The sequence below is a fragment of the Phaseolus vulgaris genome, chromosome 6, assembly GCF_000499845.2.
Source record: "Phaseolus vulgaris cultivar G19833 chromosome 6, P. vulgaris v2.0, whole genome shotgun sequence".
Classification (NCBI taxonomy): domain Eukaryota; kingdom Viridiplantae; phylum Streptophyta; class Magnoliopsida; order Fabales; family Fabaceae; genus Phaseolus; species Phaseolus vulgaris.
The window spans coordinates 11,901,182-11,917,661 of record NC_023754.2 but is presented as its reverse complement, the minus strand read 5'-3'; the positions used below and the strand labels follow the sequence as shown (position 1 = coordinate 11,917,661).

Sequence of the window (16,480 nt, the reverse complement as noted above, 5' to 3'; positions counted from 1 at the left end):
CACTGTCTCCAGAAAACCAGCCTTCTAGCCTTCCTCCAGACCTTACAACCTTGGTTTTGACTCTTTTTGAGGTGGAAGGAGTTGATTCCATGACAGTAGAGACGAAAACAGAGGAGAGCACACTTTACAGACTTTTGCAAGAGATGTTGCAATTGGTTGTTCTTGTGGAAGAATTCTGCACTGGATTTTATAGCAGTAAGAGAATCAATATGAATTTAATTTCATTAAAGGGTACCTGTTTTTCAGAGAGAGAGGACTTGACTCTGCTCTGCACAGAAAATGTCAGAAAAAGCTGAGAATCACATGGTCTTCACATGTGATCTTTGACTAGTCATTAAGGCTCTTGAATTTCCAAGATTTTGGAATATTTTCCTTTATGACTGTTGTAACTCCTCTCTGAACATAATCAGCTTTCAACACAGATCCTTTGACCAAGATTCTCTCTTTTAAATTGATCTGCAACAGATAGAAACTCAAAATAGCAATTAAAGAAATTTCTTCATAGTGCTGTCAGACTCAAAACAATCGGTTGTTTTGAAGAAACAATCGGTTGTTTTTCTACAGCAGTTAAAAACTTGATTTTGAATTTTTAACCATGAGCAGAAGCAGTTTAAAGTAGATGACATTGATTAAAAAAAATTTTAACCATAAGAAAGAACTTTGAAACAGAAATTGAGAACAAATAAAGAAAAGTCTTATCCTTATGTTGATTTTTCAATGAGCCATGTGCTTTTTGATCAAGAAGCTTCTTTTCACTGTTGAGGTCTTTTGCATAGTATTGATTCAGCTTCAATGACTGCCTTTTTCTTCAACAGCTTGATCAGATGACTCAATTCTTGTTTTTCTCTTTATTTTTCCTGCATAAACAATTTCAAGTAGCAAGATTTGGTCCCCTTACAAATTTGGGTCCGTTTGACTTTTCTTTGCAGTTAGAAACATCACATCCCTTAGGAATCCATTTCATAAAACCACTTGGAACAGAATATTTTCTAATATTACAAAACCTAACAGAGTGACCTTTCTTCATGCAGTAAAAGCATGTAACAACCGGTTGTTTCGTCTTAACAATCGGTTGTTTTTCTAATTTTCTTGAAAAACTTTTTGAAAACCTATCTTGCTTGTTCTGTGGATTAAAGCCTAAACCAGCCTTTCCAAAAACAGAGCTTTGAGATGCCAAGACATTCTCAAAGTTTGAATTCCCTTTTGAAAGCTTGTCCATAGTTTCAACAAGATAGTGAACCTTTTTCTCAAGATTTTCACAATTTGTGCAAATGAGAGTATCACACTTGCAAGAGGCATTTTTGAAATGATTTTCCAATTTTTCAAAATCACTTTTTGCTTTTTCCAGATCCTCTTCAAGTGATTTAACTTTCTTTTCAAGCCAACTGTTAAGATCTTTCAATCGGTTGTTTGAAAGAACCAATCTATTAGCTTCATCATGTGTTTCTTGAAAAGCTTCAAGTAATTCAGTGTAATTTTGTTCATTTAAGGAAGCACATGAACTTACCTCACTTGAGCTGCAAGATTCATCATCATTTTTAGCTACCAAACATATGTTTGCTTTTTCATCTTCACTTGATGAAGAACTTGATGATGACACCTCATTTTCATCCCAAGCTATGTAGGCTCTTTTTGTCTTGCCTTTCTTCTCCTTGTAACTAGTCTTTTTCTCTTTGCTCTTGTTGGGACAATCTGCCTTTATATGACCTTGTTCACCACAACCAAAACAAGTATAGTTATTTGAATTGAATTCATTGGGTTTCTTGTTTCCATACCTATCCTTGTTGTTGTCTTTGTTGCGGTTTCTCTTTAGGAATTTGCTGAATTTTCTTGACAGCAAGCAAAGGTTTTCCTCATCACTATCATCACTTGAATCTTGCTTTCCCTTGTGTTTGGATGCTTTCAAGGCTATGCTCCTTGTGTGCTTATCTTCACTCTCTTGAACATTGAGTCTATTCATCTCTAGCTCATGTTCCCTAAGCTTTCCAAACAAAGAAGCAACACTTAATGATGTTAGATCTTTAGATTCGGAAATAGCAGTTACCTTTGGTTGCCATGCTCTATCAAGACATTTCAAGATCTTGATGTTCAGCTCTTCTTTATCAAAGGTCTTGTCTAGGCTCATAAGGTGATTGATGATGTGCATAAACCTTTTCTGCACCTCAGCAATTGTTTCTCCTTTAAGCATTCTAAACATGTCATACTCTTGGATGAGAGCATGCTTTCTAGCTCTTTTCACCTCATTTGTTCCTTCATGAGTGACTTCCAAAGTGTCCCACATTTCTTTTGATGATTTGCATTGTGAGACCCTGAAAAACTCATCAGAATTTAAAGCAGAGGTTATAATATTTTTGGCAATGCAATCGAATTTGACCTTTTTGCTTTCTGCATCAGTCCATTGAGACCACGGCTTCTCAATGACAGATCCATCCTTTTCAAACTTTGGGATAAAAGGACCATTTTCAATTGCATCCCAAATTCCTTTGTCAAGAGATTCCATAAATATTTTCATTCTTACTTTCCAAAACTGGTATTTCAAACCACAGAACAAAGGTGGTCTGTTAATTGAAGCACCTTCCCCAAACAGTAGTCTATCTGCCATTTAAAAAGATTTTTTAGGATCAACTTGAATAACTTTCAAGAACCAAGCTCTTGATGCCAATTGTTAGAAAAGATGGCTTTAAACTAGAGGGGGGGTGAATTGTTTAAAGAGGGTTTTCGCAAACTTTTCAAAACTAGAATGAATTTATCTCAGGAACCAATTGATTCAGCAATTCAGTTAGCCAAAACAGCAAGCAAAAGCTATAGTACCAGAAAAACAATCGGTTGTTTATACCAGCAAACAACAAATAAACTGAATTAAAAGAGTTAGAGATAGAGAGATTTTACACAATTGTTTATACTGGTTCACTCCAAACCAGAGCTACATCCAGTCTTCTCAGAAACCTTGAGGATAACCACTAAGCAATCACCACTTGATCACTTACACAACATTCAAGAGAATGACCTTAAACACCTCAAGAAACACACTCTCCTTGGCCAACACTAAGATTGCTGATCTTGAACACCTCAAGAACACACAGCCAATCTCAGCAAACATAGAAAAAAAAATGTTCAACAGAGTACAAGGATTACACTTGTTACAGAAGATAATCTGAAATCAATACAAGCAGAATCCTATTCCAGCACTTTGATCAAAATCACAAACTCTTAGCAATCTCAGCACTTTGAAAAAACTCTCTTAGAAAAACTTTGTCAAAGATTCTTAATTGTTAAATCTGTTTTTCTGAATTTATTCAAAGATGTAGTTTGTTATCAAATCTTAACAAACTCTTAAATTGCATTAAAAAATTGGTCAAAGCATTTAATGACTGGAGCGTAAGCAGTTAAAACATTTAAAGCTCAGTCAAAGAAAAACAGTTTTTCTGTTATGGTCCCAAAACAAACAATCGGTTGTTTTGGAACTTCACAGTTCAACCATTCAAAACAGTTTTCAATCTTTTTCTCAAAACACCTAAGTATAAACAATCGGTTGTTTCGACAAAACAATCGGTTGTTTTAACTTAGCTTGAAAACATTTTACTTTCTCAAAGATTGAGAATGCTAATGCTTTAGATTTAATCACATGGTGGATTACAACATATAAACTACCCCAGAACAAAGCTTAAACCAGAATAGCAACATCAAGCATAGGAGAGGCTTCAACATCCTTCAAAGGATTTGGATTCTTCAAAGCTTGAACACCACTTGGTTCAACATTGCCAAGTAATCAAGAAAATAGAAATAAATTTATTTTGGGGTTGGGGATTAGAAGAAAGAAGGAAGGTTGGATATTAAAGACTGATGGATGTTTAATATGACCCTTCTAGCTAAATAAAAATGGAGATTAGAAGTAGAAAATAAGGGCACGTGGAAAGACATTTTGGAGTCTAAGTATGGATCAATGACAAGACTAAAGGGAAATCATACAATAAGGAACAAATCATTGTGGTGGAGAGCCATACACAAAGTATGCGGGGAAGGACAATAAGAAAACTATAGTTTGACGACAATGTGGATTAGAAAGTAGGACCAGGTAGTAAAATCAAATTTTTCGAAGACAAGTGGTTAGGTTATACAACTCTTAGGTTCTATATAGAATCTCAAATAGGAAAGAAAAAATAATAGGGGTAATCAGTACATAGGTTGATAACAAATGTGAATGATGCTTACCTTCGAGAATAGATAAGTTTGAATGGGAAAATGTATGGGAACAAACACTATTATACGAAATAACATGTGTTTTACCTAATTGTGCAAAAGAGGATATATGGAGATGGTAAGGGGAAGGGGAAAGTGTATACACAATCAAGTCTGCATATAGAATTTTGGGAAGTAAAAGCACTCCCCACTGTGCAACACTTTGCATGGGAGGGTCTTGCTAAATAAAGTGCCGATGAGTGATAATCTAGATAAGGGGTAGTGGTAAGCAATGCACTTTGTCATTTTTTTTCTTTAGCAAGAGGAAATGGTTAACCACCTTTTTTTAGTTCCAAAGTAGCATATATTATATGGAATGTGTATGGTAGATGAGTGATGAACATAATTCTATTATCACTTAATAACTTTAATCATAGATTCTTGGATCTGTAATCATGGATAAATCCACTGTTTTAATTAATATTATTCTAATTGAGTTTATTTATGTTAATTATGTATTTTTAACCCAAAATTGCTTCTTTTGAATCAAATCAGGAAACGAAATATGAGATACATAATTAGAGAATTAAATATGTAAATATCTCTAAAAAAGAATTGAAATAAAATCTTCTGCACGAATATTAATCTCTCAAAATCCTGCAATTAAAACTTATCTGCAAAAACCTTCGAATATAGAGAAAATATACTTTGAAGATATTATTCAAGATTTTTTTTTGCAATATCTCTCACAGCAGTGTTGTAATTGATTACAATCAATGCACAAATCTGAAGAAAAATTGGAAATAATATATTTGGAAAAGAAGCAAGAATAAAATCTTAGACTGATTGGGAATGAAGATATTTGTTTAATAATTTGAAACAGAAAAGGAAACATCTGATAATTATAAAATAATATCATGAGACAAATTTTGAATCCGATTGTGTGCAAGGAAAAGAAGATTATAAAAGAGACTTCAGAGGAAGATAGAAAAGAGTTTTTGAATCGTGTCTCATAGTTGCACAACGCACTCTAACCTAGTTTATTTTCTTTTATGTATTATTCTTGTTTTGCTTCCACATGAAAGGATAAACCCTTTTTTGGTTGATTCCTTTGTAATTCCCCATTGAGTTCTGAGGTTCTGATCAATAAAAGTATTAGTTTTCAATTGTCTATAGCAGTTGTTTTAATTTTCCGATCTCTTGGAAAATTGGTTTTTGCGAGAGGTTGTATTTAAACGCATGATGGAGAGTCTTCTTTATCCTAAATTTTGGTTTCTTAGTTAGTTTGCATTAATCTGATTAATTTCTTGGACACATGATTCAAGAGAGAGGAGAGAAGCATCCTATGAGTACACACATGAATACAAGTAGGGTATTGAATACATCAGTAAACACATGCTTTGTTGATAAGATTCAGTTGAATTGGATTAACGCATGTTTGATTTAGTTTAATCTTGTGTAAGAATTGAAGGGTGATCATTTTTAGATAACATGTGAAGAATTCATTGGTGGAGAAACCTGAGAGTCAACCTACAATTTTTATTATTTTATAATCTCTACTTTATTTTTTTGCACAACCATCTCAGCCTACCTTTTATTTTTATAGTTATTGCTAACTTTTATTTATTTTTTGCTCAGTAATTAATAAATTAAATAAATTTGGAACACTTGAGGAGTGTTCTAACCCTTTTACAATATGCTCTAGGCCATATTCCATTCTTTTCACCTATATAGGCCATGAGCAATGAACAAAAACTGTATCAAAGCAGCAGCTTTCCATCACCAAAACCTATGAATACAAACCTAACTAAAAATAAATATTCCATAAATAACATGCCACTGAAACCATATTCATACACCCTCTCCATATGTTGCCTTAAAAGGTCCTAATAACCATTTTTAGGCTACGCATATAGCAATGTCCTTGGGTACACCTCTTCACCAATCCATAGTTCTACAAGTATGATATAAAGCATAAAGCCTAGAGGTGACTCTTTCTTGCACATAAGACCATTGTTAATAATACCTATCCCAAGATCATTCAACAGAAATTACTAGTAATACTAGATAAAAGCATAAAAGGTCACAACCTTCCTCTTAAAAAAACTACCCAACATCATCCTTTCTTTCTAACAGATGATAAACATGTCTTTGGGTCCATTCACCACTGAGCATAAGTAAAAGAAGCTATGTTTTCTTTACTCGTAAGCCATGACCACGCCTTGAGTTGGGCCAAAGAAAAGATCTCAGAGCAATCAACTCTACCATTCTTAAATATGATGACATTCCTTTAGCAATCCACACATATCCCCAAAATTTGCTTGTCTTCTGAGTTGCCCAACCTAATTTAAACTGAAAAAATGGGATCTAGCATCCCAATGGTACACTATATTCTCCCCTACCCACTTACTACACAAGCACTAGACTCTCCAAACTAGTTTACATTTGAAGAAGACATGACTCATTGTTTCCTCTTCTTCCCCACATATAACACACATGATGCTTTCAAGATCTACCCCCCTTCAAAGACCATAGGAAAAATGAATTCTTGTGGTCAGAAGAGCAAGAGCTTCTTTTTTATATTTTCCTGTGGGGCATGCTTTCATTCAAAGAAAAGAGAGGTGTCAACAGGCTAACTTTCCTAAGCTCATTTTCTGTCTCTTCTCACTAGTTTGTATTCATTATCCGGTGAACTTCAATTAATAAACAACAAGAAGATCCTTAATAACACACATGATGCCTTCAAGATCTACCCCACTCCTATGATGCCCACACTTTCTTTAGATTCTTCCACCAAATAGAATCCTTAGGATTACTTCCAACACTTCTTATTTTCCTCCATTCGCCATACTTTGATTCAAGGATCTCTTTCCATAAACCACCATTCTCTGATTTAAGACGCCAAATCCATTTCCCTAGCAGGACATCATTAAAAAGGCGTATATCTTTTATACCTAGTCCACCGTCCTCTCTGGGCTCACATACTTTATCCCAAGCCACCCATGCTATTTTATTTCCATCCTTTCCCCAATTCTAGAGGAAGTTTCTATGGAGTTTCTTTGTAGTAAGAATCACTGACATTGTCATCCTTAAAAACAACATATAGAAAATTGGGAGAGATGAAAGAACCGATCTAATTGTTTGCAGATAGATTTTGAACATTGATTTACTGATTTCACTATTGAATTTGTGAAGAGACGATTTGGGATCATTTGACCATAATTATACTACTATCTCTTTGCGGTTAGACATTCTAGCACTGGTTAGACGATCTACGTTGAAATCATTTTAATCCATGAGTGGATATAAGTTTTGTGCACCACGACCATTCAATGAGCCACTTTCAACATTTTCATTTATCACACCATAAAACAAAAGAAAATGAGATTTGGAGGCACTGTGGATATGGATTGTTTGGAAGTTGTGTGGGGAAATAAATAAAGTTATATTTAAGAATGGAAAGGTATATGAAGAAGAAGCATTCCAAGGGACCCAGCTAAAAGTTTGAACTTGGATCAAACACAAACACAAAATACCTGCTGTAAAATTTTCATTCGCAAACTGATACCTATGCCCATTGCAATGTATAAGAACTTTAAAATAATCTAGGAATACAAGCACTATCGAGATAAATCATAGCTGCATATTGGAGATAGTAGTCCACTTTGGGATATACATAGGGGGATGAATGACTGCAAAACTAAGAGTACCTTGGAATCGTCTATATATAAGTACTGAGTTCCAAGATTTTGTATATTCTTGTAGCGATATAAGAGTGAATAAAGCAAACAAATGATGAAAAGATCCTTTGATTAAACTATAAAACCGTGTTAAATCATGATTTAGGGAAAACAAGGAAAGATATATATTTTTCTTTTATTTTATTTTCTTCATTTGATAACTGAACTCCACTTTGGCTAATGGTTTGGAAAAAAATTAAATGCATATTGTTCGCATTAATTTTCCATTGGAATTAGAAGTTAACATTTTAATGAAACGTATTAACATTTGAAGAGCTGTTTTTGTTATAAATATATATTCAAGGTAAATTTTCAATGTTATTAGAAAATAATATAAACATTGCTTATATTAGTATTTATTTGTTTTCCAAATGGATATGTATTAAAACATATACCAATACGAGAAAAAATGGTTTTAATGGGTTTATTTTTACATTATTGAGGGTTAAAATCTCTATTAAGTCATTTATTCAGGGTTGCAGTTTCTCCCACTAAACCATCCCTGGGAGGGTTTTTTAAATCTCGGGAAAAGCTTTTCAGAACCCCTATTAAATACCATGAGTTTCAAAACATCCGTTAAATACCATAGGTTTAAGAACCTCCGTAAAATATCATGGTTTTAAGAACCTTAGTAAAGTACCTTGAGTTTCAAAATTTTCGTAAAATAACTTGTCATTTGAAATAAGCCGTCAACCCCATTTTCCACTATCTCTAATAATCCTTTTGACTTCTCTCTTCCACCATAGACACACTGCTCTCTGGCATAGGCTCAATGACCGCCGACAACATTCCTAATAAGGAATCACAATTCAGCCATACTTATGTCTATTATATCTAAGGAGAAGAAGCACTAAATAAGGCACCATCTTCTTCTTATTCCAATATTACTTCTTCCATCACCTTACTACCCAACTTAGGTCACAAGCCACTATTACCTAACTCGACAACAACTAGTGTTTATCACTGCTTTATAAATCCTAAATAATTGTATTATTTATCAAATATGGGCTTCAAAGACACGTGTGTTCTAGACTAAAGATTGCAAAAACATATTGGGAGGAGAAATTAACTTCATTACTTCTCACTTTCACAATGAATTAATTATTAAATGCATTTTAAGATAAAGACCTTAATTTAAAATATTTTAAAATTATGAGAATTAATTATTAACAATTATAACAAAAAATAAATTTGCACATAAAAACCTCTGTCTTGCTAAGGTTTTAGAATAAACCTTTCAAATTTAACAAAGGTGAAAAAAAAACCTCTGTTATTTTTCCGGGGTTTTAGAATAAACCTTTGGAATTTAACGAAGGTTAAAAAACCTCCTTTATTTTGCTGAGCTTTTTGAATAACCTTTGGAATTCAATGAAGGTTAAAACAACCTCCGTTAGTTAAATTAATTCCTGGGGTTATATCAACTTCTGCTAAATAACCTCCGTTTAAACCCTTTTTTCTTGTAGTGTGCATTTAATTTTTTTAAACTTACTTTTTAAATTTAGCTTTATAAGCATTATTTTATAAGATCTTAATTTATTCTTAAGACGTTTTATAATTTTTATTTCAGTTAAAAAATTATAGGGCAAATAATTGATTCAATACAAAAAGTTGGGAGTTCTCATTATACATGGGATGATTAATGTTTTGTGGAAAATGGATTAGAGCATGTATTGAATCTGCTACTATCTCGGTCTTGGTAAATGAAAGCCTGAAAAAAACCGTAGAGGCCTTTTTTGTTTCTGATTGTGGCACAAGGTTTGATTGGGCTGGTAAAACAAGCGACGAGAAAATACCTGTTTTCGAGAATAAAAGTTGGGGACAAGAAATTATTTGTGAATTTACTCCAGTTTGTTGATGACACCCTTTTAATATGCGAATCAAATGTGCAAAATATCATGTTCATTAAGTCTATGTTAAGATGTTTTGAATTAGTAAACTTCCACAAGAGTAAAATAGATGCAATTGGAGTAGACAGGAATGTGGTGAATATGTACTCTGAAATACTCCATTGTAGCTTAATGGATTTACCCTTCACCTACTTAGGCCTACCTGTCGGTGGGTAATCCATCTAGGTGTTCATTTTGGGAGCCAGTGCTATCGTAGCTAAGAAAGAAACTTTCGATATGGAATGGGAGGAACCTATCCTTCGCGGGAAGAGTTTGCCTTATAAAATCTGTTATTAATGTTATACCTCTCTTCTTTCTATATCTTTTTAAAGCCCCGATAGTACAAAGAAATCACAAAATTATAGAAAAAGTTCCTGTGGGGATGGGGTGCGAAAGGGAGAAAAATCACTTGGACTAGCTGGGAGAACATTTTTAAATCGAAAGAGGAGGGAGGCCTTGGTATTAGGCACATTGATATATTTAATAAGGAACTCTTGGCTAAATGGTTATGAAGAATGGGTTCCCTTGAGACTGGCCTTTGGAAGGATGTCCTAGAATCGAAGTACGGTTTGTGGAGGATAACACACTCAATTACACTGGTTTGAAATGAGTATAAATCTAGATGGTGGAATGATTTATCCAAAGTTAGCCTCTTAGACCAGGAAACAAATGGTTCAATTCTAATATGGTTTTTGGCAAGTTGGATATGGGGAAAAGTTCAAATTTTGGAAAGATGAGTGGTTAGGCAACGGTCAACTAAAAGAGAGATACTCTAGAATATATAATAACTTTGTGCTTAAAGAAAAAAACTATTGGTAGTTTTGGAAGGTGGTCTGGTAAGTGGTGGGAATGGGCATTTTGTTGGAGGAGAGAATGGTTTGAGTGGGAAAAACCGATGGTAGAAGATTTTATGGCAAGTATATCACAGGTGTCCCTACGTCCAGATAAAGAGGATTTATGGTTATGGAATGATTCTCCATCATACACTTTCTCGGTAAAATTTGCTTATAAAAAGTTAGCAAATCATAGACCCGGGGAGGCATCTGCGATGTTTGAATATCTTTGGAATCTAAAGGTTATGCCCTTGGCTCAATTTTATGTGTGGAGGGCTTTATCGAATAGGATAGCAATTAAGCACAATCTGCACAAAAGGGGTGTGACGTTGGGGGATACATTATGTGTCTTATGTGGGAGAGAAGAGGAGTCCACTTCACACATTCTTGTTTCATATAAGGTATCAATTAAAGTTTGGAATATGTGCTTTAGCTAGATTGGGATTAGCTCGGTGAATCACGGTGAATTGATTAATCATTTTGAACAGTTCTCCAGTATATGCTTTAATAAAATAGCTTGTGGAAAAGCCTGTGTCTTTGCAGTATAGTGTATTTGGAAGCATAGAAACAGGGTTATTTTTAACCAAGCAAAGAATTTTTTTCATAAGATTTTCGCAAAGTTTGGAAGTAGAGTGAAAAGTTCTAAAAATATCAACCAATTGATTTTCTGTTCAACTGAATAAAATTGTTTTTTATAGTTCTTTATAGAAAATCAACTAGTTGTTTTCTCGAAAAAACAAGTTTGTTATACTAGCAAAACATAGAGTAATGTTAAAAACTGTGTATAAGAGAAGGGATAGAGAGAACCACACAAAGAGATTTATATTGTTCACTCCTAACCAAGAGCTACATCCAGTCCTCAACTAACCACTGAGAGTCCACTGTGTAATCAAACCTAGATTACAAAACACACACCAAGAGTGATGATCTTGAACCCTTCAAGAACCCACACCCGTCTTTGGCAACACCACAGTTTTCAGAAACACTTTTCTGAAACTGTCTTACACAAAATTACAGTGTTCAAAGTGAAGGAAAAGAATACATCTGGACTTTACAAAGTAGAAGAACAAAAGTATACAAACACCCAATTCTATTCCACACATAAGTGATGATCCAAAGCTCTTGATCTCTTGAAAAACATTTTCATTAATATTTTTTTCTTAGAGTCTTGAAAAGAATATCAAACAACTTTTATATAGACTTCAGCAAGTGGTCAAAGCTATTAGATCATTAATTAGAAGCAGTTGGAATCATTTAAAAATAGTTTCAAATTCTTACCAAAATTTTGTTATAAAAACAAAAAATTGTTGTCCAAAACAACAATTTAAAATAAATATTATGTTAAGGATTTAATAAAAACAACAAGTTGTTTTATCGAAATAACCGATTGTTTCAATTTGACAGAAAAGACAAAATAAAACAAAGCTTTTGCAAATCATTTTAAAAACCATTAAGTGTCAAACAAGCAGTTGTTTTGACAATTCAACATGTTAAACTTTCACAACTTTTCTTTTCAAAGAGATAAAGAATCAAGAGAGTTTGGATCAATACAATGAGTGAATTAACAAGTAAAAAACTACTAGACAACACACATAACAACATGGTCCTTAAGCTTTCCACACAAATTTGGAGGCATCAAAACATTTTGTTCAACAATAGATGTAGAGGAAATTCTTACTATGGCACAAGTCCAGTCATGGACATGGATGAAACATAAAGTAAAGAAAATCAAGTTCTCTTTTTCTGATTGTATTTTATCCCCTTTAATCTGCATTAACATAGCAACAAAATAATTGCATAAAAGAATTACTTGCTCCATATTTCATTATTCATTGTTTGGTGTTGTTGGTATTGAAGTAATAAATTGTCGAATGTGTTATTGTTGTCAAACATTATGGGTATGCTTTGTATCTTTGAACTAGCTTAGAGGTGTGGAAGGCAGTGTTTTTTTTGTTGCAGGTAAAGCTACAGTGGAGCAGTGCATAAGCTATGACAAAGAAAGCTTCATAGGAATAAATCTTGGAATGTAGTGGCAAAAGAAGGAGTGACTGACAGCGATACAAAAGTGCAGTCTAAGAGCTAATCTACCGAATTGCATTGATGAAAACCATTGAACCCATTTGGCAGCAGAGTAAAACAAAAGCATGCGCAGAGCTGCAGTGCAGGAAGAGGAAAAAGGATTTGTGTGGACTGGTTTTATGCAGGTTCTTAGCAAGGCAGAATAGCTATTGGTTGTCATGGTTTGTCAAGGAAGGGTGAAAGTTTCTGTTTCCAAATCAAATAATTTCCATCCTTTTTGGCCATATGGATACCCGAAAAACACACATTTTCGGCTACGACTATCAAATTTATCCCGCTGTCTATTTTGATTATGAGCATAACATAATGAACCAAATACTCGTAAGTGCGCGTAACTGGGTACACATCCATGGATCACTTCATAGGGAATTTTTCCTTTTAGAATGGAGGATGGTGTGAGATTGATTAAGTAGCTTGCAGTCAAAACGCATTCCCCCCAAAATTTAATGGGAAGATTGCCTTGAAACCGTAATGACCGAGCAACATTCAGAATATGCCGATGCTTGCGTTCGACGCGTCCATTTTGTTGCGGGGTCCCGACACAGGAAGTTTGGTGAAGGATACCTTGTTGAATGAAATATTGTTTTAGACACATGAATTCGGTTCCATTGTCAGAGCGAACCATTTCAACACATTTGTTGTATTGCCTCTCAACGAGTGTGAATTTTTTTTCAAAGTCACTGATACCTCTATTTTTTCTTTTAACAAATAGATCCAAACTGCCCGTGAACAATCATCCACAATTGTCAAAAAAATATGAAGCACCACAGGATGAAGGAGTTTTATAAGGACCCCATAAGTCACAATGAATTAAATCAAAAATATTCAAAGCTTGATGCGCACTTAAGAAAAACTTATCTCTCGTTTGTTTCGATTTTTCACAAACTTCACAAACTTTATTCAACTCATCACGAGTACATTTCCCACTTATATCAGGAAGCATTTGCACAATCTTAAATGACGGATGTCCTAATCTTTGGTGCCAAAGTGCTAGTTGATTTTCCATCTTAACATGACATGCTTGAGTCTTCCGTACCCCACGATACCAATAAAGCCCATCTTTCCGTTCACCTGCTCCAATCAGCGTCCTCGAAGTGCGGTCCTGTATAATATACAATTTATCAGTGAATGTTACAACACAATTTTCTTCATCCGTCAATTGAGGTACTGAAAGTAAATTGCATTTTAATTTGGGAACATAAAGGACATTTTTCAATTCAAGTCCTTCTTCAAGAGTCACTGTTCCCTGTTCGCAAGCTAGAACACGTTCACCATCGGGTAACCCTACGGGGCACCCTTGTATAGTTTCATTTTCACTCAAATTTTCCAGTGACCTGGTCATATGGTTTGATGCCCCACTGTCAATAATCCACAAATCCCAAATGCTCTTACCAGTCATTTTCTCTTATTCATTTGATTTTTGTTTGCTGATCATATCAACCAGTACCTTCCATTGTTCATTGGTCAGACCTGCCATCTCAAGTTTCTTGTCGTCATTGTTGGCTTGACTGTTGCTTCCACTAGCGTGTGCCACATTTGCACGTGTCGGGTTACCTTTGTTTCGCATCCCTTGGCGTCCCCTGCCGTTCCATTTGCCTTCACTTTTTGGTCTGTCACCCCACCATTCGGGATATCCGATCAATTGGAAGCATCCCTTCATGTCGTGACCATTTTTACCGCAATGACTGCACGTCATTAATTTTTCTACCATATCTCCACGCCCTTTTTCTTTGTAGTTGGCCTGCATCGCGAGACCCACGACCAACCCCCTTTCTTCCGTTGATTTGGCCATCATTCTCACTCTTTCTTCTTGTACCAACATAGCATATACGCGGTTCAGAGACGGCAATGGGTCTGAGGCAAGAATGTTTGATCTTACTGTCCCGTAGCTTGCGTCATCCAACCCCATAAGGAATTGATGAACCTTCTCGTTTTTCCAACTGAGCACCAATCCCACACTTGCATCCACCACACGTACAAGATGGAATTTTGTCACTGTTAGCAAGCTTTTTCCAAAGTAAGTTGCCACCACCATTCCCTCCTGCTTGCATCTTGACAAGTCCGACCTTAGTTGTTGAATTCTAGGTCCATTCACGACTGAGAATCTTTCTTTAATGTCTTCCCACAAGTTATGTGCAGTCTCAGCATATGCTACTGTGGATCGTAAGCTTGGTTCAATGGTGTTTAGAATCCAAGAGACAATCATGGACTGCACGGTCCACCAATCTTCAAGGTCGGGTGCCTCATCCTCTGGTTGGATATGTGTTCCATCAATGAAGCCCCATTTTCTCCGGGCACGAAGCGAGATCTTTACTGCTCTTGCCCATTCGTCGTAATTTTCTCCGTGCAATTGGACTTGCGTGATTATGTTTCCGGGATTGTCACTCGCGTTGAGATCATATGGCGAGTAGGTCTTCTTAGCACCTCCTCCTTCGTGCTCTGCTTTGTTGGCATTATTCTTTTCTGGTGCATCTGCCATGGTTGTGCACCGTTGCCTTTGCTTTGTGTTTGTCGGGTATCAGAGTTTTGTGCTCTGATACCATGAAAGAATATTTTCTGTTTTATTCAATCTGTCTTTCATTTATAGCAATGATACATATATATAACCATAGCATTAGAACCGTACAGAACCGTAAAGATTCTTTTTCTAACCTAACATCTGTAATTAAGACTAATTATAGACCCATTAATAGTGATTATATTCCTATAATTAAGTCTAATTATAGACTCATTAATAGTGATTATATTCCTGTAATTAAGTCTAATTAAGTCTAATAATGATTTTGTCCGGTAATACTAATTAAGTCTAATAATGATTTTGTCCGGTAATAAAGGGCATGTAGAAGCTTGTGGCAAAAATGGTTTTCTTATTCTTCTGCACATGTGGGAATTGATGGAAATAAGGATGAATGGATGAAGGAGGAATGACATGGAGGCACTATGTTACGACATATTAAAAACAATTTAGGTAAACAAGTAAGGTGGTAAATTCTCTCTATGGGTTGCTTTTATTTTTTAATCAATTGAATAACTTAAGCAGTATGACATAGTCTTTGCTTGTAGTTGGGAAGGGTTGTTGTTTATCTTGTATGCAGGGAAAATTGTGAAGATACCAATGTACTATGGGAAGTGAAATTATGTAGAATAAGATGTTGAAAGTTCCACTGTCAAAGCTGATTTTGTGTATGCAATTTAAGAGTTTCTACATAATTTCGTAGTATGCCATAGTTGGGCATATTGGCTCGCCTCGTGTTGTATAGGGTGTTATGTGGTTTCTATATTGGGTTTACTATGTTGGCTTATTCTTTATATACTACAAGAAAATCTTCAAATAGAAATCAATTTTTAGAGACCAAAATAATTAGTTGTAATAGTAACTAAATTAAAGACCATTTTAGAAACTAAAAAAAATTTGGTTTCTAAATTGGTTTCTATTGTTGTTAAATAGTTTCTAAATTGGTATCTAATTAACTACCAAGATTTTAACTACTAATTATTTCGTTTCTAAATTTGGTAGCAAAAACCTTGGTTGCTAATTAGATACCAATTTAGAAACTATTTAACAATAATAAAAACTAATTTAGAAACCAAAAATTTATTTAATCCCTAAAATGACCACTAATTTAGTTACTATAACTCCGGTTAAAGGGATGTAAGATAGATGGAAGGTATTTTGGTACTTGTATAAGGATTGAGACACACTTGAAGTGTCTTTTTTAATTCATTTATTCTTTACTAATAAAAAAATATTAATATATTTCAT

At 34.6% G+C, this 16,480-nt stretch overlaps 1 protein-coding gene across 1 annotated transcript; it reads right to left on the bottom strand.

The window, feature by feature from the left end:
- Positions 1-327: 327 nt before the first annotated feature.
- LOC137833385 (uncharacterized) lies at positions 328-15,196 on the bottom strand. The gene is made up of 2 exons (XM_068641737.1): positions 14,534-15,196; positions 328-456 (listed from the first exon to the last, which is right to left on the bottom strand). The coding sequence occupies exons 1-2, from the start codon at positions 15,194-15,196 to the stop codon at positions 328-330; spliced, it is 792 nt and encodes a 263-aa protein (XP_068497838.1).
- Between the last annotated feature and the right edge of the window lie 1,284 nt (positions 15,197-16,480).